We start from the raw sequence: 24,627 nt of genomic DNA on the forward strand, positions 1-24,627 counted from the left end.
GCGTAGTTTTTTTTTTTCGCGTCCGAATTTTTTTTTTTACTTTCTTTAGTTTACTAACTTCAATGGAAGCTATTTTATTGTTAATTGCCTTATAATTCCACCCCAGCCCTTCCCTTCCCTTTCCCAAAAATTGCAAACCAGACACATATGTGTCATATGTGTCGTATGACACATACGAGATATTCCATAATCTCGTATGAACCAGACACATATGACACATATATACGAGATTTTTCGATAGGGACGTATTAATCGCTATCGGTTAATCGTCTTCATATTGATTACGGTCATAGATTTCAATCACGTGTCTTCAGCGCGCACTTCGCTTCTGCGTCGCGTGGTTGCTTCGGACGGTAGCAAGAGTTGGGGGGTGCGTACGTCGACTGATGTTTTGGAGTGCGATCGTTTCCTGCCGCCTTGATCCAAGCTTGAAGACGTAGATGCGACCGGCCGTTGTGAAATACCGAGATCTTGCAAGATCTCACGGTATTCTTTTTCAACGATACGGTACTTGCGTTGCTTTGCATTCATGGCGAAATGCAGAAGCTTTGCGGTGAAAGACGAGGACCGCAACAGCCGCACAAAGGGACAGCAGACAGGCAGTACGACCAACACCTCCACACCACAAAAGAAAAACAAGCGCGAGCACTCGCGGCATGACTCGCGGGCAGGGTTGCCGTTGGGAACATTTTAAAAGGAGCCAAAACTTGAGCTGAAAGTAGTCAAAAGTAGCCATGCCATTCCATCTTAGCTGTCGCGTAAAATAAGATGTTTTGCTCATTAATAAATTGAAGTGTAAAAAAATTGATAAAAATTATTCTTGGCGGTGTTGTCAACACTAAGCTTCAAAGAAATTTTTCGAAACTAAACACCGCTTTACGCATAAACGTAGGCATCCGCTCTCGCTCCCACGTACGTTCCAAGCCAATCCCAATCCATAGCTTGTGGTCATTTCGTTTGGACGTTTGGCAGCAAAGCGCGCGCTTGTGAATTTTTATTTCTTCAAGCTTTTTGAAGTTTGGTGGCGGCACGCGTGAGTCACCGAGGGGAACCAGGAGGCACTGCTTGCGTAAGTATACATTCTGTCCTTTTTTCCCTTTCATGTTAGTTGTCAGCTAATATTTACTTGTGAACTTGTCAAGAGTGAGGACCATGAGCACGCCTCGTGTGTCGCCCCTTTATCTAACTTGTCTGTAGGCATCTGTCAGCAGTTGTCTTTTGATTAACTCAGCGGCGCATTGCAAGGTGTAACTGCGTGTAAGGGTTGGGGTAATATGAAGTAACACACACGTACACGAAGGGAAGCGCTTCTAAATGTCGTGTGTGTTTGTGTGTTCCTTCATCAGGGTGAACGCACTATCCCGGCAAATCTTGTTGGCGCATTGCTTCTGAGAGGGTTTGTTTCTCACGGCACATCGTACATTTATGTACGTGTATAGATATTATGATCATGATCGCAATGACAGTCGTCACGTGGTTACGGCGCTCGGCTGCTGACTCGAAATACGCGGGTTCGATCCCGGCTGCGGCGGTCGAATTTCGATGGAGGCGAAATTCTAGAGGCCCGTGTACTGTGCGCGATATCGGTGCACTCTAAAGAACCCCAGGTGGTCGAAATTTCCGGAGCCGTTCTCTGCGGCGCCCCCCATGACCAACCAGTTGGCACGTGCGATGCAGTTGAGTGTTTTTCATCGCCAATTTTTGCTTTTGTGAGGCTAATCGCTTGGTTCAGGCATGCATGTCAGACGTCATAGAGTCGCAGCCTGCATGCCTTGTGCTTGATTGACAAATGCTTCCATGGCAGTGTTGACATTGTTGCGTTGCGAGTCTCCGTGCGATGAGAGAAATGTGACAAGAACAGGATGAATGAACACAATTCTTCTGTACTGCCAGAAGTAATGCTGCTCCTGCCAGTGATCGGTTACAGAAAAAAAATTGAGAGTACTTTTTATTTATGTGTGTCCCTTCCCGCTACTCAGAGCCTTGTATTACAAAGTCTAGATCAGTGTGACTCTACATATAGCGAGTGCTAGTTTCGAGCTCGCTAATTGAACGCGCTTGTTTTCTCTCTTCCTCATTTGGTCAATCTTGCATTTTACTGGTTTCTTTTTTCATCACTATGCTCCTGGTAGACTGCACTCAGTTTGATGTTCAATGCAGTGAAGTTGCACGCCACTATTGCTGGCTGTTATTTGTTTCACATGACAGCAGGCACAGAAATATTGTTTAAATAAGTCCCAAATTGCAGGCGCTCGTGACACTTGTAACTCTCAACTCATGAAAGTTCAGAAGTGCGTTGCGAAGTTGAACGAGATGGTTGTAAGAGTACCTGTCAGTTGTCATGGTAGTGTGAAGTTTTCGGCACCCAAACAGGCAAGTGCCAGTAGAGAATGGCACAGAGAGTGTCTGGTAAAAATCCTTGTTTGCCCATTAATCTTTTGTCGTGTTTCCTCTGTGCAGCATGTCAAAACCATTCGCTGTGGTGAAGTTTCCTCTTGAGGACGACTGCCTTGCAGTCATTCCTGTCGGATGGCTCACAGAGACAAAAGAAGAGTGCTACTGGCCTGTGGCCAGGAGCTCGGAGGTGACGCGGCTCGCAAAAGCTGAGGCCGAGCCAGCTCTCGGAGGGGAGTGGATGCGTTGCCCAGTGGTCGTCGTTACCACTTGCCATAAGTAGTCTTATTGCAGACATATTGATGGTAGCTTCATCAGTGATTGTAAAGGCCTCTTTGCTAGATTCTGTGAGTCTGCACCTCTGCATGGCTAAATTACGACTAAGAAGTCATGTTGATAGCCACCGCTTAGCCAGCTGTCAAAAAGAGGAGCAGAATGAACTGTTAGCTATTGCACTTGTAAGCTGATGAACTACATCTGAAACTCATTAGTGCCTTGTTTTTGAAGACCTGTAGTTCCCAGAATTAGTGCTGCACTCAGTATGCTTAATAATATTTAGTACAGAAAGGTTTAGTATGGTAATTTTTTTTTTTTGCATTATGAAACATTTTTTGGCACACAAAAAGCACAGACAAGGAAAGAGCACACAATACAAATGCCAGACATCAATTGATGCTTTGCGTTGTGTGCTCTTTCCTCATCCATGTTTGTTGTGCACTGAGACAGTGTTTCATAATGCAAATTCAGAACCAACTCATCCAGCTGTTTACATTTAGTTCAGTTTGAATTGTTAGCCTGTCGCAGTAGCTGAGTGGTCCATGCTGCTGAGCCGAGGGCCCAGGTTACATCCTGTCTGTGGTGAAATGGAGCAGTGCAGAATGCGCTTGTGCTCTGTAATATCAGTGCATGTTAAACAACCCCATGTGGTCTAAATTAATCTGGAGTCTTCCGCTACGTCATTCTTCATAGCTTAAAGCTGTTAAATCCTAGAAACCAGAATCACACTTTTAATTGTAAATAAAACAATGCCTCTGCCACATGAGTGTTTCACAGGCTTTCAAACTGATAGTCTGTTGGCCTGAGTGTTGCTATACAGGCAGCTGAACGGGCATCAAGTCAGCAAAGCAGCCCTCGGACATATTTTGTAGCGACAATTCTGTTAAGTATGGATACGTGTTTAATTATGAGGAATTATGTGAGTTAGTTTTTGGAACCCATAGTTTGTACGAGATTTTGGTGCATGGTATTGAGGGTGCCTAAGACTGTATGCTGTTTGGGCAATTAAATATGTGCTCTCGAAAGTCTGCCAGTTTCCTTTCATAAGGTTTCTGATATAAACAGCAAGCTTCTTGTGGTAAGCGGCCGTGATGGTTAGCAGTCTATGGTTGAGGAAGGAAGGACCCGTGCTCTCACTGTAATGTAAGTTATCAATCGCTCGTACAGCTCTTTTTTGTAAAGTAAGTACTTTCACAAAATTGGTTGAGGTAGTCGTTCCCCAGATCAACAAACAATATTGTGCATGCGAAAAGACTAGAGAGAAATAAATTTGTAGTTTGAATTTTCGAGGCAGTATTGTGCGAAATTTATTTAGGATACCAACAGAGCGAGCCATTTTAGTGCAAACGTAGTTTACACGATCTGTCCAGAGTAAATGTTCTTCAAAAATGACTCCAAGGAACATTGTAGAGCTGACACGAGTTATAGGAGCTTGCTCGAAGTGAATTTGGAAGTTGTTCGGAACTTCCTTATTTTTGGCTCTAAACAGTATGTACTTTGTTTTCCTGACATTAAGTTCTAACCTATTTGATTTTAACCAAACAGACAATTGGGATAACCAACTATTGGAGGCTGCTTGCAAAATATTACTATCTTGCCCTGAAAAAAATATGTTAGTATCGTCTGCATAGATTATAATGTTGTCTGCTGGATGAAGGTTGACGATATCATTAATATATAATAAGAACAACGTTGGTCCTAGAACGGAGCCCTGTGGCGCACCAGACACAATCTGACCGATCCCAGATGAAATACCGTTAATGATAGTTGTTTGAGATCGGTTGTCAAGGTAGCTAGCAAATAAGGTTAAAGGAACACCGCGTATTCCATAACAATGCATTTTTTCAAGCAATATCTTATGGTTAACCGAGTCAAACGCTTTCCTCATATCGAGGAATATGCCAACTGTTAGCAGTTTATTTTCTATGTTTTCAATTAGCTTTTCTTTGATTTCCAGTAAGGCGGCCTCAGTTGTTTTGTTTTTTTGAAATCCGTACTGTTGCTTGGAGATGACATGGTTTTTGTCGAGATATTGAGAATGTTTGCAGGATCCTACAAGAGCGCCGAAAAAAAGGTGCGGCGCTACGAGTTCACTTCAGCCCTAGAAAGCTCGGCAGTTTCTGGTAATTGAAATTCTCATATTTCTTTATTGATGAGAAATTATTTTGCATACTCAACAAGACGTTCATGTGCAATTCTTTTTTAGGAAATGAGGGCCACAACGATGTTGTACAGCCGCCGTCACCACGTAAGACATGAATTCTCATTTGTTAAGCCGCCGCGGTGGCTCAGTGGTTACGGCGCTCGGCTGCTGACCCGAAAGACGCGGGTACGATCCCGGCCAAGGCGGTCGAATTTTGATGGAGGCGAAATTCTAGAGGCCCGTGTGCTGTGCGATGTCAGTGCACGTTGAACCCCAGGTGGTCGAAATTTCCGGAGCCCTTCACTACGGCGTCCCTCATAGCCCGAGTCGCCTTTGGATGTTAACCGCCTTAAAACTAAAACACCATTTCTCATTTCTATTTAATGTAAGGTCGACATTGTGTTAGTTTTGATTGGGGATTTATGGTAGTATGCTTGCAAAATCTGGGAAAAAAACTCCACCGTAGCTAATTGCACTTGCAGAGAAATGGAACGTGCTCAGACTTGGCATCAGCTTTTTACATTTACCATGCTCTCAGATCAGCAGTGATTCTGCCAGTAACCATTTCGTGGCAAACTCTCTTACCCACGTTAACAGTACTGCGAACAGGTTTCTATTCACATGACATATATTCCACTCTCTGTGTTTGGTTTCGCCATGACAGTTTCTTTTGTGTCCTTAAATGTACCGTATTTTCCAGTGTATAAGACTCACCCGCCATATATGCAGGCTGTAATTGAAAAAGTTGCTATATAAGACGCACCCCAGTTTTCCCAGTTGGGCTAGTGAGGATCAATTAAACACGCTTGCGCGACCATCACGAAATTCACCGTACTTGTGAGAAATTCTTAAGCAACGCTAAGTGGTCGAAAAAGGCAACACTCACGCCATTCCTGCCCACGTTTTGGAAAAAAAGAAAGAAAAACGAAAAAACTCTCCCACATGTCCATAAGAACATTTTATTTCTACTTAAAACCTTGGAAGTCTTCACCTTCGGATGCGCTATCAAAAAGTTCGCCCATTTCTGGTGGCAACGCGACTGAAATATTCTCTTCGCACTACGTACATGGAGCAAACAAAGTGGCAAAGGGTGGCTGAAAAAAGAACGCCGGCTTGTCCTGGCTTGTCTTGACAATGGCGAGAAGCGTGATTGTCGTCATCTTTTGGCATTTCACATTACTTTTGCTTGGGGCCTCCGAAACGGTGGTGTGTTTGTGATCCCGGAAGTCGTCATCCCCGTCGTTTCATGATAAAGTTCACCTAAAAAAAGTTGCGCACGGTGGTCCCCGTATTGAAGTATTAACCGTGTTACAACCGCTTCATTGCTAGTGATATTTTTTCGGTAAAAAAGGCTTGAACATGAACCTGAGTAATTTCTGAACTCTCTAAAAAAAAAACGAAAAATTCGCATATAAGACGCACCCTTGTATAGGACGCACCAGCAAGATTTTTGAAAAAAGCCGCGTCTTATACACCGGAAAATACGGTACCAATGCACCATGCTGGTGCATGAGAAATGTAATTATTGAAGTACTATAGACACATATTTAAAAAATTGAAAACTGATTTTTCAGGAAAGAAAGTGATGCAGTAATTCTCTCGCATTTCGGTGGACATTCATAAGAGAAGGGATAAAGGAGGGAGTGTGAGAAGAAAGGAAGAAGGAGGTGCCGCAGCGCCCTGGGATAACTTCAGCCGACTGGGGATCTTTAACGTGCACTGACATCGCACAGCACACGGGCACCTCTTGCGTTTCGCCTCCATCGAAACGCGCCGCCGCAGTCGGATCACAACGTTCTTTTATGTGTCATAGGTATCTGCATGATGTGACATTGTTTGTCACGTCAACTACTTGTCATGGAGGTGTCGGTTTTGATGGGTTTTGAATTATGAAGTCTTTGTACAGCCTGTGATTGAAACCAAATTAAAATATCTTTTCGGCCAAAGAAAGTGTTACTATTGCCTGGGGGGCATCTCTATATAACCAGGAATTTGTTTCTGAACTTTGTAATTTTGTGTCTATTGTGTTTTAAAAAGATCACCTGTATGAAAAACAGCCTGGCCATGCAACTGTTCTGTCCCTTCTCCAAAAATATCCTGAAGTAGCATTTCTGCATTCAATTAGGATAGAAATGTGACATTGTGGTTGTACACAGTAGTGTGTTCTGTACTTCCTGGATTGCCATCAATGACGCATGTTCATCTCCAGCCCCACTGAATCACGCTGGGGAGAGCGTGAACGAAAACAGTGCGCCACCCAGCAAGCTGGAGGGGTCGACAGCTGGGACTGTTGATGGTGAGATTTTCACTTTGTTTACTTTTGTGCAAAAAGAGAAATGCAAGCCAAACATGGGGACACAGTGAGAGGACAGAACAAATGCTGCTTGTCCCGTCTTTTCACTGTGTTCCTTTCTTTTGATTACACTCTTATTTTGTCTAGTATCAAGTGACACAACAAAATATAGAAGCTAGATCTGCTTTGCCTTAAAGAAAAACAGAGCAAATTTTAAATTTCTCATTGTACCTGCTGCTGCCGAGCAGCAGTCAACAGGCCCAGAAAGACCTAGAGAATATACTTATTCAGGAAGATATTTGCACGGAGTTCTCCTCAGTGGCTCTTGAAACGGTGCTAGAAGCACATTTCTAGTTTCAAACTATGTGCTTTGAAAGGGGTCACTCTGAAAATCATCACATGTATTTCTCAAAAACCATTGTATTGAACTGAAGTGGTACTGGAATTTACAACCTAGTACTTCCATTGCTTTCTCCTCTTGTAATTCATAGTGGAGTGGTTGTTGTGTGCCCTTCCCAAGAGCTGTATGTTGTGCTTTTGTTGGGTTCTTTTGGATCCTGGCATTTCTGTTGCCTCTCTCGGCCTACATCACCACCAGGAAGCCACTCCTACGAATTGCACTCTACACAGTAGTCCCATGTTCTGTGCATTTGTTTCCTTACCAGCATAATTTGGTCGCTTGGTCGCGGTTGGTCAGCAAGGCCCATATTGTAATTTTTCATTGTCTTTCAAAGTATTTTAAAAGTTTACTGGTTGGAAGTCAATGCAGTGTCTTGGATGCAGCGAAATGTGCTGAAAAAAAATTAATTGCGCTATCACAAAGCTCCCATAAAGGGTGCTGAAGGAGATAAGCAGCCAATAATAGTGGCATGCTCTGAAGGAGGACCTCTTGCTTAGGAAAGAACTGAACAGCCTAACTGCCTTGTGAGCACATCAGCTGGCTCCTAGTCTTGTCTTGCCTGCAGAAAATGGATGCGTGGTAAGAGATAAATGTGACCTTGTTTTATTTCTCAACGGTTTGGGACCTCCTGTGCCTAGCAAGAAACATTTGGTCCACCTCTTTGTTGCATTTCGCTTGTCAGCTAAGGGCTATAATTCCATAAGGGCTATCTTTGTTGCAGTTTTAATGCATTGATCCCTGCCAGCACTTGCAGTTAGAACAGATGTCTACCTCCAGCATTTTGGCCAATGTGGGTTTTGCCGTGAGCAATACTTTCCAAATGGTGCAATGCTATATTAAGGGCACAGGCCTGCTCTGCTTTCTCGCTTCTATTAGCACATGCTTCTCATGACACTGGAAGAATCCATTTGCGACTAACTGCTGCCATCTCTGCCATGGTGCAATAGCAGTGGAAATGCCCATGAAGCAATGTAAAAATTGGCGAAGCTCATAGACTGAGAAGTCCTTTACACAACAAGGCTGCAGGTTCTGTGCTAGCTATCACACATAGAGCAGCTCCATTTCACCTAGGTGTTTGTCAGTGCATGGTGACATTTATGGCATTTAAATTAGGCTAGCAAGGAATAGAACATGAATTAGAAGTGTCCTGGAGGATAAAAACTGGGGGAAGTTTAGGAGCATAGTACAGAGTGTGTTGCTGCCTACTGTTAGCCTCATACTGTTCTTTATTGTACCTCAGTGCGCAAATGATATTATTGCGCCCAGGTTAACCCTGCTCTCACTGAAATTGTTGATTGCTTCAGTTTCAGCTACCCTGCTGAAGCTGATGTGCCTGGTGCTGGAGGTCCGACAGCAGCAGCGCGACTTAATGCAGCGGTTACAAAGGCTGGAGGATCACGTGCTGCTGCGGTCGGACCGGCAGCTGGAGCAGAGGACTCAGCCAGTGTCCCCCTCGCCACCGCCTCCCACCCTTGCACTGCCCGCATTCTCCCCCGAGGAGTTGGACACTGTGGAAGCTGCCGTCCAGGACGACAGCGTGGCTGCTGGACTGGTGATTTAATGTTTCTGATAATTCGTGTCTGGAAAAAATGAATGCCTACTAACGAATTGCATGCATAATGTAATTCCGAGGTTTGTGAAGAAATCTTGAGCTCCAAGAGTATTTGCATGCCGTGCTCTGTGAATAACATGCTCTTCATAGATATAATTCCTACTGTTGTGCTGGAGTGTGCTGTCACAGTGTGTTTTGTTAATGTAAATGTCTTGTTCATGAAAGTTGCTTGCTGATATACACACTGGCTGTTTCAGTGAACATTTTCAGGAATTCCTAATAGGGAGTTCAAAATAGAAGAAATATTTGCAGGTACACACGCACAGTTATGCAGTAAATTATGTCCACCACTGCTGAGAGATCGTTCCTCCAAAAAAAAAATTGTTTTCCCATATCGAACTTGCGCTTCTTTAGGAATTTTTGAGAGTGTTCACTGGAACGCCCTGTCGATTCCTTGTGTGGTGAGATTTACTGTTGGAAGCAAAAGTGGTACGCAATGCCCAGCCGGTAGCAGAGCTTGCAAAAACTGCATCACGTGTCGGGACAGCTGTTAGGGGACTCTCTTTATCTGCTCTTTGGCTCCTATCAATTTGTTGGGCTCAGTAGCAGTGCTGAACATGTGGCGCTAGCAATATTGCTTACGGCAAGTGCCAGTTGTCACATCATGTTTCAGCCACGCAATGCAAAGAAAATGCCACCTGCGAGACTGCTGTCGCATCAGAGCGTTTAGGCGAGAAGGAGCGCTAAACAGCAAACCAAGCTACTGATGCTGGTTCTGTGCGAAGCATTGCACCTATCACATCTTGTAGTAGCTTGGTATTTGGCGGTGCAGTCACAGGCTTTTTTGGGGCAGTTGCTCTCAGATGGTGTCACTCAATGTCATTCGATGTAGTTTTCCAGAGCTCTGCCGGTGGCCGGTCGTTGCATAACAGACTTGGTTCCAACAAATTTTTTTTCTCAGTCAAATATTTCTGTGATTACATTATTGTTTTACATCGATCAACAGCAAAAAAAAATTCCCTATGCTTTTGTTGCCTGTGGCTGCCTTTCTTCGTATGTGTCTCATAACGAGCCCCTCATTTTCCTTACATTTGTCATTTATTGTTGTGCTGTTTTAATTTAGTTCAGCAGTGGACTTTGTAGCTAACATTAAGGATGTTGTAAGGTCTGTTTTACAGGAAGCTGAGCTTTCGGTTAATATACTGTTGCATGAACTGCTGTGAACACAGCTGGAAGTTGGTCCTCTCTCAGCGCGTCTTTAATTTCGGCTAGGTTTCCCAAATAATGGGGCAGCTTTAACCCACCTCTTCCCTGTCTTTTGCTCACATTATGCACATTTCATTACTTAATCTGCTGCCAAAAACAAGCAACATCGTTTAATTAAATGTGGTTGCTAAGCACGCAGCTTTACTCAGGTGCTTGGGGATTTAAATAAGCGCCCTTTGTATAGCATTAATTAGACTGCTCAATTTCAGGGTAGTGAGCCCCGCCATGGTGGCTCAGTGGTTAGGGCACTCGACTGCTGAACCCAAAGACTCAGGTTCAAACCGAGCCGTGATGGCCAGTTTTCCATGGAGGCGAAAAGCAAGGCGCCCGTGTGCAGTGTGATGTCAGTGGCACATGTTAAAGACCCCACGTGGTCGAAACTACCGGAGCCCTCCACTATGGGGTCCCTCATCATAGCCTGAGTCACTTTGGAACTTTAAGTTCTACAAACCAAATCAATTTTAGCGTAACGGCTGTGCAGAGAAAACACATCGAGCACATAGATATCTGCAAAAAGCATTATAGTTATAATATAATAATGTCCAAGATGCAAAGCATAATGGGTAGGAGTTGGCCACCTTTGCTTAATCGCTAAAGTTTCCCTGCTCTTAGTAAACTGGGAAAAAAAAAGAATGTCCATATTGGTGGTGGTGCTTTCTGCTGGTAGCAACTAGTCAAGCTATTGTATCATACAGAAATTATGCATTATGATTGTAGGTACTCGCATGGGCTGTTGACAGGTAGTCACACAATTGTCTTAGCTATTTGATTCTGCTAAACTAAATGAAATTATAATTGATGTTTGTGCCTAATAGCTTGTGCACCTGTGGTGTTTCTTTTCAGCGAAAGCAGCTGGTCCGCCTGGGGGGCAAGGGCCTGAGGGAGGTGGGCTCCAACATAATGACCGCCATCATGGGGGTGGCTGTACAGAGGATGTACAGCCTCCATGGCCGCAAGGGCAAGTGGTCATTTATTGCCCTGAAGTTATGCAAGGTGGCAACAGGTATGTTGTTGCAGTAGCTTTTAACTGAATTTTAGAAGATGAGTGGAAGAACATGCACCAGGTTCTGCTGCGCTTTGTTTTCTTTTCTTCTTTTCAGTTGATACTTTACCAGTTTTCTTTTTCATTACAGGTGAATATTTTGTTACTGTGTTTATGGGGGTAGTCATCTGCAGTTTTCTTCCATGTGCATCTGAAGATATATGAGTCAGCAGATGCCTTTCAAAGAAAGCCCTCCCATCAGTCATATCCATCTCTTGTCATGGATCGTAGTCGTGCCTTGTATCTGCCAGCCATTTGTGCTCCCATATGTTAGTAGTGCAAAGTGGTCGACCGTGATGTCGCAGCAGCTTTATACAGTTGGTTAGAAGAGCTTTCAGGTGGATTTTCTCCTCAAGTTGTATTTGGATACTGTAGTCCTTTCATTTTGGCACGCACTTTGAGTTAACATGTACTTGTGGCCTTTTCTGTTTTCTCTGTTGCTGAAATAATCTTGATTTCTGTTAACGAGCAAACTTTTTCTGCTGGCCTAAAATGAACGCTTATCTTATGCAGATGCCATCTGTGAGAAGACGGGGGCGGATGTGGTGGAAGCGCAGGGGTTTATTAGGAAGTGGTTGCCAGGTTCGGTGGACCGTGGCGGCCGACGCAAAAGGCGTTTTGCCGAAGCGTTTCTGCCAAGTACCGCTGCCGGCCTGGCAACCACTGCGAGCCCCTGTGCTTCAGCCCCCAGCACAGTGCCCTCCCTTCCCCAAGCGGCCCCCACCTCCCAGAAATCCTCCTCCCGCGCGGCCCTGGCTCCTTCCCAAGGTCCCGCCTCCTGCACGGCCCTCGCTGCCTCGCAGGACTCGCGCAACCGCGCGTCCCCAGCCACGGTGCCTAATTATTTAATAAATAGTTTCTCAGTTGGATTCTTTCGTTGCCTCATTTTGTTGTGCATGTGTATAGAAGAGATGATTGCAGCTTTGCAATGCCAAAACCCATGGCTTTCCCAATGCGAACATTAACTGGAATGTGAATATTCGCTGAACTGAAAATGCAATGGCATAAACTTCGGGCAAGCGTTAGCAGAAAGGCTGAACAGTGGCCTAATTGTGGTATGTCAAGCCGGTGTTGGTAGAGCAGCTGAAAGTGGGTACAATAGCGGCATGAATGTCGGTTCAGTGTTGGTAGAGCGGCTGAACAGTGGTCTGATAGTGGCATGAATGTCGGTTCAGTGTTGGTAGAGTGGCTGAAAGTGGGTACAATAGCGGCGTGAATGTCGGTTCAGTGTTGGTAGAGCGGCTGAACAGTGGTCTGAGAGTGGCATGAATGTCGGTTCAGTGTTGGTAGAGCGGCTGAACAGTGGTCTGAGAGTGGCATGAATGTCGGTTCAGTGTTGGTAGAGCGGCTGAACAGTGGTCTGAGAGTGGCATGAATGTCGGTTCAGTGTTGGTAGAGCGGCTGAACAGTGGTCTGATAGTGGCATGAATGTCGGTTCAGTGTTGGTCCGAACATCAGGCCAAGGTTGGAAAAAGTAACTTTTTGCCCCAATGCCGACGTCGGTACGACTTTCGAGCCGGTTTTGACCAGCATTATGCCAGCGTCGGTCCATTGTTGGTGTGCTGCTTGGGTCTTCCAGGCGCTGCTGCTCAAGCCCTCTGAGGCTTTGGTAGATGTTATCCTTTCTGTATGTCAATTGACATGAGTAAAAATGTTATATGTCGAACTAAATAAACTAATATACAGTCACACCCGTCCACAGCGCCACCAACTAGCATGAGCCACGAGAACAGTTCACCACAAGTAGTGAAAAACGAATTGCGAAGACCATGGGAATGAAAAGCAAGCGCTCACTTACGCTTAGTCATGTCTTATCAAAATGCGAACTTCTAAAATTTAAAAGAAAGAATGGTTCTCTACAGCCGCCTCTTTGTACCACAGAAAAGTGGAGCTCTGGAACACGGTTTTCTTCCCTTTTTTTTCTGAAGCAGCCACGATCGACGCCGAAGAAGATGAAGGACGAGTACTAATGTGTTTCAGGGCACAACGAGGCCAGCTACAACAATGCCTAAGACGACGGTGACCCGCGCACACGTCCGACCCGAGCGACACAGGAAGCACCACAGACACGACAGGAAACCGGACGAGGCCGAAAACGAAGCCGTCGATACCGGCCACGAAGCAGTCGCTTCTGGGGAGAAAGAGCGGTCTCCGAAAAGCTCCAAGAGGACACTGTTCACCGGGGCGACGGTCGCGCCAGAGGCTTCCCTTACCGTTTCCCCTGTAAGTGAACTTACCGAAGGTGATCCTTAGCGTAAGGTTGACGAACTGAGCTAGCCCCTCTGTTCTCGTTTCTATGTTTTGTCACGTTCCGTCGCTACGGGCAGAAAGGCCCATACTTGGTCATCGTATCCTGAAGTCCCCATAGCGTAAGGGCCGTGAACGACACTGGCGACAAGCAACTGCGTGTATCGCTTGTTGTGGTAGGGGACGGCACGCGACAACTCGAGGGACGGGTCTCCCTAAGAGGGTTACTGTAGTCACTAAGAGGGTTACTGTTACTGTTACTAAGAGGGTTACTAAGAGGGTTACTGTAGTCAGCGTTCCTACGATAGGGTGGAAGCAATAAGCCGCCCTTTGAAACTTGCGTCTGAGGTTTCATCGTTACGGCGTGCGACTCTCTACTCCCGACCGAGCATCTTTTTCTGCGCTGGCAATGGTTCCTAAGTTCCAGAGCCTGTGCCTCTGATGCATAGTATTGCGGCGCAGCTCACTCATGGACACTCTGGAGTGGGAAGAAACAGTAGCTCGCATGAGAGTTGCCACGCGCACCAACGTCCGCGCTGGGGTATCATTGCGACGGAATGCGACTAATCACGTTTACTGGTTCAAGGACAACCATCGGTTCGTTCTCACGAAGAGACTCAAGCACCTCTTGTAATGTAGTTACTGCACTTTCAGCGTTCACTGTCCAGCACACCGAATGATGACATCTGCTTTCTTGTCGGCCTCGTCCTACCTGTCCGCGTGCAGCGCTAAATCGACTAATGTTCGTTACGAAGAGCCTATTACACACTTCTTTGCAGTTGAGTAGGGGCCGTGTCATAAGTTGCTTAAAAGCTGCAGCTGCATTTCATCAACGCCGCTCTATCGCCCTCTCTTTCCTCCAGGAAGCGCACGACCACGGCCCTCACAGTGAGGATGCATTGGCACCTGAAAAACCGTCAGCCGAGTCGCGGAAAAAGGCGAAGCTTGAGACAAAAGGCAAAAGCAGGGCGGCGGCCTTTATACACCGGGGCTTCGTCGGTTTGGGCCATTTCAGAGGTATGATGAGAGCATTGAGAAATACCCTTTGGGAAATACTTGTATGACGGAGGGATTTGGAGAGAGGACGCACGCTCGCAATGTGACATCCACAAACGCGCTGCTCGAAAATATACTGAAGTCCTCCGCCAAGCATTCCTCACTCCGTACAGTATCTGTCTACATCTCCTGTAACATTAACAAAATCGTCGTACCGTCATGCTTGGCGTCATCGTTGCGTTCTTCATTTTGAGAACCGTCTAACGCTGATCGCTCGCCGCACTGTACGGGTAATGAGCTGTCATATTAACTCAGGCGAAAATCACCGTGGGAAACCCACTAATATTAAGGAATCTGAGCAGATCTCCCGACTACCACTTAGATGACAGTATGGTAAAACTACATCTGTTTTACTGATTGAAAGTAGGTGTCAGCGTGAATAAGTTTTTCAGGGCTGACGCAGTATATTCAAACCGAGTACCTGTCTTATATATCTGACATGTATTGTTGCCGAATGTCACGTCTCCCAGCTTGAGCCGCGCGTTAAGGCAAATTTCTACCTACTGCTTCAATTCTGCCGGCTACGTGAAGCTCGAGAGAGGAGATTGTCGAGCCACGACTTTTTTACCTTTTAAAAAACGGCTCAAATCAAACTAACAGGAACGGCTCTCGTAGCCTTTTAGAGACACTATACATATTTACGCACCTTCATTTTTTTTTTAATCATTCAGATTATTCGAGCGCTATCTTCAAAATGACGAGTCTATTTCTTGTCTGTTTTATGGGGTTTAACGTCTGAAAGAAATCTAGTCTACGCGGGACGCCGTAGAGGAGGGCCCCAGATAATTTCGATCACCTGGGGTTCTTTAGCGCGCACTGAAATCGCACAGTACACGGGCCTCTAACATTTCTCCACCATCAAAATGTGACCGCCTCGGCGGGATCGAACCCGCGTCTTTTCGGTCAGCAGCCGAACACCGTAACCCCTGAGCCACCGCGGCGGAAATTTTATACAGGCAAAGCAGCAACGTTTTGTAGCGCGTCACACTCTGCGTAATCATTCCGTTGGTGTGTGCCTTGTGATCCAAAGGAGATGGGCGTCAAATTTCTGTAGGATTCCAATTGAAGTTCACGAAGATGTAAGCAAAGCTGGTTCAGGACGAGGGGACATTTCTGACGTGGCTGCTCTTAATCACCTCCGGCGTGTTTACTGCATTGCGACGGCCATTTGCACTGCCATTAAACAATAAACAACATGCAGATGTCTTCCTGGGCAGAAAACTGATAGGTAAATTACATGCTTGAATTTTAGTTTCCTGGTCATTAAATGACAAGCACAACATTGTTTACTCACTATCGCCTTGTGAGAAACTTTGCATTCTTAACAACGTTGAAATTCGGGCTTGTTGGTTCATACTTAGGAGCAATAGCGCAAACAGGACAAGGGACCAAGAACGCTGTGTGTGTCTACTCGTTGTTGGTACCGTGTCCTGTTTGCGCTACTGCTCCGAAGTCTGCATTCTTTCGGTACGATTTGGCATGGCATGTATCGTTACCTCTGCAATCAGTGCCAGTCGGGACATACCGCTTGAACATATGGTAAAAATATGAGTGAAAACTGTTCTGTACCATAACTGGCCCTTCCTCCTCGTGCACAGGCAAGCGCGCCAAGCATCGAGAGCACGAGGAGGAAGAGGACATCGAGCTCCCCGGCGTCAAGGGCGTGCCCGTATCGTTCCTCGTCTTCGTCGTGGTGGTGGTGGTCGTCGTGTTCGGCTTCTTCACCACCCTCGTCGTGAAGTTCCTCAGGGACGCCATGTTCGCGAAGAAGGCGCAGGCGCACAACTGCTCGTCGGGTTACTGCCTCACGTACGGCCGCTTCCTGGTCGAGGGGGTCCGCGACGATGTCCACCCGTGCGACGACTTCTACCAGCACGTCTGCGGCAAGTAAGTGACCTCCCCTAAATGGACACCAACACCCCAAACTTTACCCTCTTTCCCGGGGAGATTAAGAAATAGCGATTTCCGCATACTTGCTCCCTCTTTCCTTATGCATACCCGTCCCCGTTATGCGCATCTGAACTTAATCAGAAACGGCACAACCCCAAACTCTACTCCCAGCGCCGCAAGTACTTCACAATGGCTAAGTCCCACCTGGATGCATTCTCTTATTCCGTAAGCGGAAGGAAAAGGGAGTTTCTAGAGTTTACGCCGAAGACAGGCATTTTGTATCGCAGAAAGCTCCTCGTGTAACGGCCCCTTAAAACACCGAGACTGCTCGGCCTCTTCTGAGGCGAAGGTAAGTAACAGCCAAGCCTCTTCATCAAGTTGTCCTACAGCGCGCCCACGCGGTTCTCTAGGATAACGTTCTTACGGCCCGAGAGGTCAACGACTGAATATTGCGTTACGAGCGCTACGCAGACGCCAACACGATTTTCGCTGAAACATGCTTGTCATCCATGAGCGACTGCAATGACCAGATTCCTCGCAAAAAAAAATTGATGGCTTCTGTTTAAGGAGAATATAACCCGATGCTTAGCTCAAAATTGCTGGGCATAGACACGTGCACAACGCCAACTTCCTCAACTTTGGAAGAGTGGTTAACTTTACGTGCACACAAAACTTATCTTTCAAACCATGTGAGCGACCAATTTTAGGCATTGACTGAGCAGGCGTCGAACACAATATACGATGGACAAGAAAAATTGAATGGGGCAAAATTCTGCCTGTCAACAAGAACTTTACTGTCGACGAAAAAAGAACTGCCACGCGCTTCGCGCTCATAAGGAGTAAAAGGCAAACTAAGTGGTCCTGAAAAGGCTGCCTGATTTTCACCATTCGTCTGAGAGAAATGACAACGTTACCTTACCCCGTCGCTCATCGACCGCCTTTTCCACTGCTTACGCGGCGTTATTTCCTTGAGCCCACTGGCTGTACTTGGCACAGAGATGGAACTTTATAGAAGGTGTCAATCTGAATGCCCAAGTACCCTTGCAACCGGTCCCAGTGTAGTCTGAAATCCCAATGCGCCGCCGAAAACATTGAACATCGTGATTTCTATCAGGGATCTAGCGGTTTATGCGCGTCTGAGTCGTGTCAGCGGTGGAGCCCAACAAGGTAGGTTTGTGTGTCACAGGGATCGGTGTTGCAGAGATGTCAGTTTTCAAGTGTTTCCGGTTTGCATCCTTCTCGTAGTAAAGGTATTATTTCTTTCGCATAGCAGATGTTATTCATCTCACCATTCTTGCATCGCGTAATCACCCCTTCACTAATGAGTATGCGGGACATCGCGCGTCCAGCTGCTGGTCAATAAAAGCAGCCACCTGTGACCCTTTTCTTTTTCGCCACCTTTTCCTCATTAAAATTCCTTTCTCTCTCTCTCTCACTGATTAAAATATGTAATTATTCCCCTTGCTATGCTGACACTCTTGCGTCGAGATAAGGATGGTGGCTGGCGTTCATGACATCCCCGCCATATATGCGAGAAGCTGTTGGTTCAGCGCATTAGAACAGTTGTCTCCGCTGCATGCGTACATCTTCCGGATGCGTATATCTTCCGGCTGAAAAGTCTTTTTACGTTGTCAATTCCCAGGTGGGACGCCAACCGTGCGGCCAGCTTCGTCGAGTATGCACGGGAGCGCTTTTTCCGTGCAGTGGTCCGAGCTGCACGGGCCACGGAAGTCCCTCGAGCTGCGCAGGCGCCAGCGCAAAAGGCTGCCCAGTTCTTCAAGTCCTGTGACGACGTCCTGGATAGAGACCAGATGAACGAAGCGAAAAGGATGCTGAACGAAGGTGGGCTGTCATGGCCACATCAGAGTAGCGACCCGGACGTACTCACAGCCATCTTCTATGCAAGCACGACCATGTACCTGCCAGCAGTCATTCATGTCGCAGTCGTGGAGGTGGGTGAAAACAAAATGCATCTTCATTTGCGGCGTGGAAGTACGTTCGAAGCACTGGCAAAAAAGCAAAGCAAGCTTGCGAACCTGAGTAAACTCGAGAGTTACATAGAAGTTCTCAACAATAACTTTGCTGACAAGAACAAATCCCTGCCGAACGTCCAAGACATCATCCACTTTGAAAGGACGATCACGCCGGTCCTTCTGAGCCATTTGAATGATGCAAAGCCGTTGTCTGTCTCGGTGGAGCATCTTGAGTCTGCAACTAGAGGCATCTTGAAGAACTCTTGGCGTGAAGCTATCAAGACGTACGTAACTAAAGCACGAAACAGCGAGATCACCAGCGTTACGATTTTTGACAAACCGTTTTTCGACGCCTTCTGCAACTTGACCCGTACTTACGGCGAGGTCATCATGCATCAGTACGTCAGCTGGTACGCAGTACAAGACATCGCCAAGTTTACAAACCTGGAACTGGCGATTAAGCACTACGGCAGTGAAGAAACAGCGACCGCCTTTCATCCGGTTTATTGTGCCACCTTGACGGAAGACCTCCTAGGAGTGCCATTTATGATCACCCACCTTCGAAAGTCCTTGTATCCTGAAGGTTATCGGAAAATTTCTGCAATGGCAGAAAAACTGGCGCTAATAACGAACGAGCACCTAACCACGCAGCAGAAACAAGCATGCAAGCTTTCTTTAACCCCTCCTTCGACCCTGAACCGCACGAAGGAGCTATTTAAAGATAACGCTGCGAATATTCTCGCTTTCCACTATTCAAACGACAGTTTCGACGGCATTCCTGACATGTCGGAAACGTTTCTTTCAAACTGGATTCTCGTAAACAAAGTACAAGACACCAAACAAATGCATGAAGTCACTCTCACCGTTCGCATTTACTTTAATGCGCTCAGTCTGGTCGATTCGGTGTTCTACGCCACGAGTGTGTCCTTGCAACCGTGGGTTTTGTTGCCGCCGGTGTTCTCGCCTGACAGGTCTGCAGGTTTTCAATACGGCGGCCTCGGTGGCGAGCTTGCTGCGGTGCTCATCGCCTGCGCTGCTCGTGATGTTCTGGATGAAAGGTTGTCGACACGCGCTGAAAGAACTGCTGATTCGATAGAAAGGACACGTCATTCAGATTCAGCGTCAACCCCTTTTTCCACCATCGACGTTCTGACCGGAGCTCTTAAGAGTGAGCTGAGTGGAAACTCCTCCATTGACGACGATCTCAAGAGGATGTTTGTTCAGTGGTGTTACATGCGGTGTGGTAGCAAGCTGGACGCGGACAGGTGCAACCAGCCTATCAGAGATAACTCCCTTTTCTCGCGGCTGTTCGCTTGTCGCGACGGAGGCCACTTTAAGACTCCTAGAATTCAGTGAGCGTGTCCAACCATGCAGCGCCCATTTGGGCACATACATGCTGCTGATTATTCTTTTTTATTCTTACGAAAGCCTGCTTTATTCACGAGCTTCGTCACGCATAACAGTGAAGCCGATGAAGTTTTAACGTTCAGTACGCAGCTATAGTTATGGTATCTAATAAACGTTTCGCATGCAATAACCATGCCGGTGGCTGCCTGATCCCCTATAGTTCTGACACAACAGGCGTACAGCTGCATTCACAGGGTAGACTGAATCGTAACGTGGCAAAACACTTCAGGCTACAGGACGCATGAAACGACCACCGCGCATATTAATTTGGCACTCTCGAGGTCGTCCCGTCTCCGATTACACGGTCCTCTCCGCGTATAGGGCTGGAACGTGTGCACGGCCTTGCCCCTAGCGTCAGGAAGTTATTTCACCACGACTGCTACCCGTTCGGCCATGATCAATTCGCACATGGTCGAAGGGTCGCTCTTGGATTGACTGTCTAAGCAGTGAAATCGTATGAAGCTGAAATAAAGCACGCGCACTGCTGGCCACCAACACTGATCAGCAGGCAACCATCGCAGCGCGTTTTCTATGGCCTGGGTTTAGCTTTGTCACGGAAATATAAATTTTTCAGCAAAGTTTTCAATAGCAGCGGAGCCGCCGCGGTGGCTGAGTGCTTACGGTGCTCGGCTGCTGACATGAAAGACGCGGGTTGGGATCCAAGCCGTGGCGGTCGTGGCACACGACTAGTGCACGTTAAAGAACACCAGGTGGTCGAAATTATCTGGAGCCCTCCACTACGGCGTCCCTCAAAGCCTGAGTCGGTTTGGGACGCTAAACCCCAAAAACTAACCAACCAATAATAACGTTATTAAAGCTTCTATGATGCGTCAAGCTTGGTAGCTTATTTTCCTTCTCTTCTCAGCCCGGTTCATGCTCGGTGCTTCTATACAAAGGGTCGAGCCTGAATGCAGCGAATGGTAAATTGGTTTTTGAGGAAAGGAAATGGCGCTGTATCTGTCTCACATATCTCGACGGACACTTGAACAGCGTCGTAAGGGAAGGGAGGAAGGTGGGAGTGAAAGAAGAGAGAAAGTGGTGCCGTAGTGGAGGTCTGCGGAATAATTTCGGCCACCTGGGGATCTTTAACGTGCACTGACATCGCACAGCACACGGGCACCTCTTGCGTTTCGCCTCCATCGAAACGCGGCCGCCACGGTCGGGTTCGAACCCGGGTACTCCGGCTCGGTAGACGAGCGCCTTACCACTGAGCCACCGCGACGGGTAAACGAATGCACAATTTATTTTATGCCACAGTTTTGAATTACAGGGGAAAGCAACACATTCCTGCCGCCTTGGCATGTAGGGGACACACATTTTGACTTGCCCAGAGCAGGAGCAGAGAACGCAGCGGCCAAACATTCATACGGTGATATGTGAAAGCGTCCTGCGGAATACGGCGCTGAATCGAATCGTAGGCGGACGGCGCTTCGCCGCGTAACCACTGTTCGCTGTTGCTGGTGAGCGCCAGTTCCTACAATGCTCCCATACAAACGGAGCACCGTGGCCGCAGCCGCCTTGAGCGTTGGACCGTGGAGATAACAGTGCACTCGAATACAATAGAAACAAAGGCGGCGAAGCTCGTGTCCTGTTCGATCTGTTGTACTCTACCTGGCTGCTGTGTCAATAAGCGCTCTCGATTTCGCTTCGGCCTGCCATGCCTGTTGTCTACAGTGCACAGTTTGTGTCAAGCGCGTGCAAATAGTTACTGTTAGGAGTTTAGAAATATTCTAAATTTTCGAATTGCGAATTGAATATACTTCGATTCGTTGAACGAATCAAATGGTTCTTGATATTTGAAACGAATCGAATATTTTCTAAGGAATTCGTGTAGATTTCGAGTTCTTGGACCCGAAACTAGTCGCTGCGGCTATGGGTCCAAATATTGTTTGGAATTTTATATTTTAAAAATATTGTATAAATTAATTGAATTGACTAATTGGCACGAAGTTCCAACAAGATGAGGCGTAGTTGTCTACGGCGACTCTTTTAAAAACAAGGCCCACTCCGACGCCGCACAGAATGCTGCCGCCATCGGTCCGCACGGGAGGGAGGGCCCGATTGCTATATATAACTTTAAAGGCGCCGTACCGCAGTGTCGTCGCTGGCGCTTAGGTGTTTCGAGGACGGTTATTTCTTTTTAAGGAATGCTTGGAGAAGTACATAACATTCGTAAAAATATTCGACACGTCTTCGATTCGGTTCTGTCGCTACTGCATTCGTATTCGATTTGGTAACAAAGCTACATTCCTCATATTCAGTTCTGTTTTGAAAAAAAAAAAGCTATTCGCGCACCCATAGTTACTGCACCTTTCACACCTTGTTTCGAAACCGCTTTCATTTCCTACTTAAGGATCACTTTTAATTACTGCCTAAGCTTTAATTTTTAGTTCCACTATGCTTTCTTTCTTGCTTTTTCTCTATCTCTGTGCGTACCTCTCACTACATTCGGTAGCATAATGCATTATTTCCTTTTTTAGAAATGCACTACCTGCGCCTATGCGCCTAGGAAAAAGCAGGCGATAGGGGAGCCGATCCGATAGAAATGCATTGCATCAGACTTTCATTCTATTTTGCATGACACGACACATTGTACATATTCCTTTACATCTTCCTTCATCACAGACTTCGACTTCTGTGTACTTCTTTACACTTGACTACCTTGCACACACTGTCTTCTGTTCCATGTCCGATCTGCAGTATACCCACCGACACTCTGTTCTGGAGGTGGCTCACACACCACTGTTTCACCGGAAAAGTGGCATCCGGCACGCGGTGCTGGTAGTAAACTTTAATAAATATTGATCTTTATATGTTAGAGACTTCTCTTGGGTACGCGTTGGGTGTTGGTCTCGTTAAGTGGCCGGCAGTCGGTGTCGCTCGGCGACTTCCAAAGCCCAGCTCACCATCTGTTTTGGGGCAGCTGGATCGGAGGTGGGCATCGCGACCTCCCATCGCTCGAGGTCAGTGAGTAGCCACTCTGATGGCGGCTGCAACTCAGAGCATATGTAGAGTATGCGGAGGAAATGAGCTCTTCGGGCTCCACATAGAGTACACTCTGGTATCTCCGCCCTTCTTCACAACTCACTTTTCTCCTCACCTTCTGCCTTCCACGATGACCACCCACCGTTTTTTTCCCTTGGCAACCACCCTTAGGTTTCACATTGTTCCATCCGCGTCATAACCTCCTCCGTCTACGGTAGCCGCCTGACTTCCCGTGGAATCGGCCTTCCGGACTCTCCTCCTCTCCCCTACAAGTTGAAGAAGGACTTTACCTCTCTTCACTTTGCTACCTGCCATTTTTTTTTTTTTTTGAGCTGCGATGTCGCGTCCGCGATAAAAGAGGACTGTTCCGCACAAGTTCCCCTCGGCCTCAGTAGTCCTGTACTGTTCCACGCAACGAGTCCTTGTTAAGTGGGAAGAAACAGATGAAACAGCACCTTCGTTTTGCTACGATATTCGTGTATGGGACTATCTCAGGGTTAAACGCGGAAAGTGTCGTCGTCGAGTAAGTACCCTAAATTATAGCCCTCACGTTCACCTGCAGACCACTAGAAATGCGATACTGATGACCACTGGCCATAAATGTTACAAAAATTTATTTAGACAGTCCCTAAACAGTCTATATTCAAAGTTTTGGGGAAGGATGAATCATGTGGGGCTAGCTGCTGCGTGTATTTGCCTGTATATTAAGGCTTTCTGAAAAATATAAGCCTTTGTGATACATAGCCTTCTTGAAAGGCAAGGCTCTCGGAAGCGCACAGGACTGCACGCGACATCAACAGCTGGTCCGTCCGCCAGGTTATCTCTGGAATGTAATGGCCTAGTTGGTGCAATAACACCCATCCTCTTAATATGTTGCTGGGCAATATTTTCTGGCTGTATTGCAGTTTGCGGGTGAGCGCTTTCAAAAACTACAGTAAACCCATGACACCCTAATTAACCTTTCATAAGTCCGAATCAGTGGGGCCACTGACGGGGGTTCCCTCATGTGCACGCTCTCTGTTCGTGTGAGTGCCTCATTTGAGAAAGAACAGTATCCCTGCGAAGAATTAGCCCTCCAGAGCTTGAGCCGGGACTGCCGTACAAATGGCGTAGAAATGGTTCAACGTGGAATGTTCCTGTCTGTATATCCTCATTTTATTCCTTGGGGCTGTTTAAAAAGAAATGCGGATTTAGAACGTGGGCCCATTTCTTCAGTGTGCATTTGGTAGGTGTGAGTCAAGAAAGAGCTGAATTGGGAGCCCCCGGCCCAAGAAAGACTGGGTATTTCTCTTCCTCACTGAATTAACAGGGGCATTTATTCTTACTCCAAGTGACCTTTGTTCTTAATGAGATTCCGCCCTGCGCCTTTTTCTGCCTATTCTGATGTTTGTGCGAGTACAAATTTAAAAGCACATTTTCTTACTGAGCCCTCCACTACGGCGTCTCTCATAGCCTCAGTCGCTTTGGGACGTTAAACCCCATAAACCAAACCAAACCACATTTTCTTGATGAAAAAAAAATGCATCAAAATTTTCCTGCGACTCGATTCAAACTCGTGACATTAAGAACGAAAGGGTCTCCGCGATCACCGCGATCACCAGGCTCAACGATCCACGCAAACAATAGACATCTCCCGGCCTACTTCATCAGTGCACGTGCCTTTGGTCCGATGGGTAAAACCTTCGCCGTACCGAGTAGGCTCT

General features: G+C 46.7%; 1 protein-coding gene across 2 annotated transcripts; it reads left to right on the forward strand.

The window, feature by feature from the left end:
• The first annotated feature begins 422 nt into the window (after positions 1–422).
• LOC149360803 (uncharacterized) lies at positions 423–22,815 on the forward strand. 2 transcript variants are annotated; one of them, XM_089572515.1, is made up of 11 exons: positions 423–1,069; positions 2,461–4,793; positions 4,877–4,918; positions 7,023–7,109; positions 8,811–9,058; positions 11,168–11,327; positions 11,880–12,199; positions 13,347–13,589; positions 14,477–14,630; positions 16,268–16,556; positions 18,202–22,815. In XM_089572515.1, the coding sequence occupies exons 2-11, from the start codon at positions 4,685–4,687 to the stop codon at positions 19,886–19,888; spliced, it is 3,339 nt and encodes a 1,112-aa protein (XP_089428641.1). In that variant the 5' UTR covers positions 423–1,069; positions 2,461–4,684; the 3' UTR covers positions 19,889–22,815. The 2 variants fall into 2 exon arrangements, with proteins under 2 accessions (XP_089428641.1, XP_089428642.1); XM_089572516.1 differs by lacking the exon at positions 13,347–13,589 and having other exon boundaries at positions 425–1,069.
• Positions 22,816–24,627: the final 1,812 nt, after the last annotated feature.

Source organism: Amblyomma mixtum, chromosome 2 (assembly GCF_055824585.1).
Source record: "Amblyomma mixtum isolate Tamu chromosome 2, ASM5582458v1, whole genome shotgun sequence".
NCBI lineage: Eukaryota > Metazoa > Arthropoda > Arachnida > Ixodida > Ixodidae > Amblyomma > Amblyomma mixtum.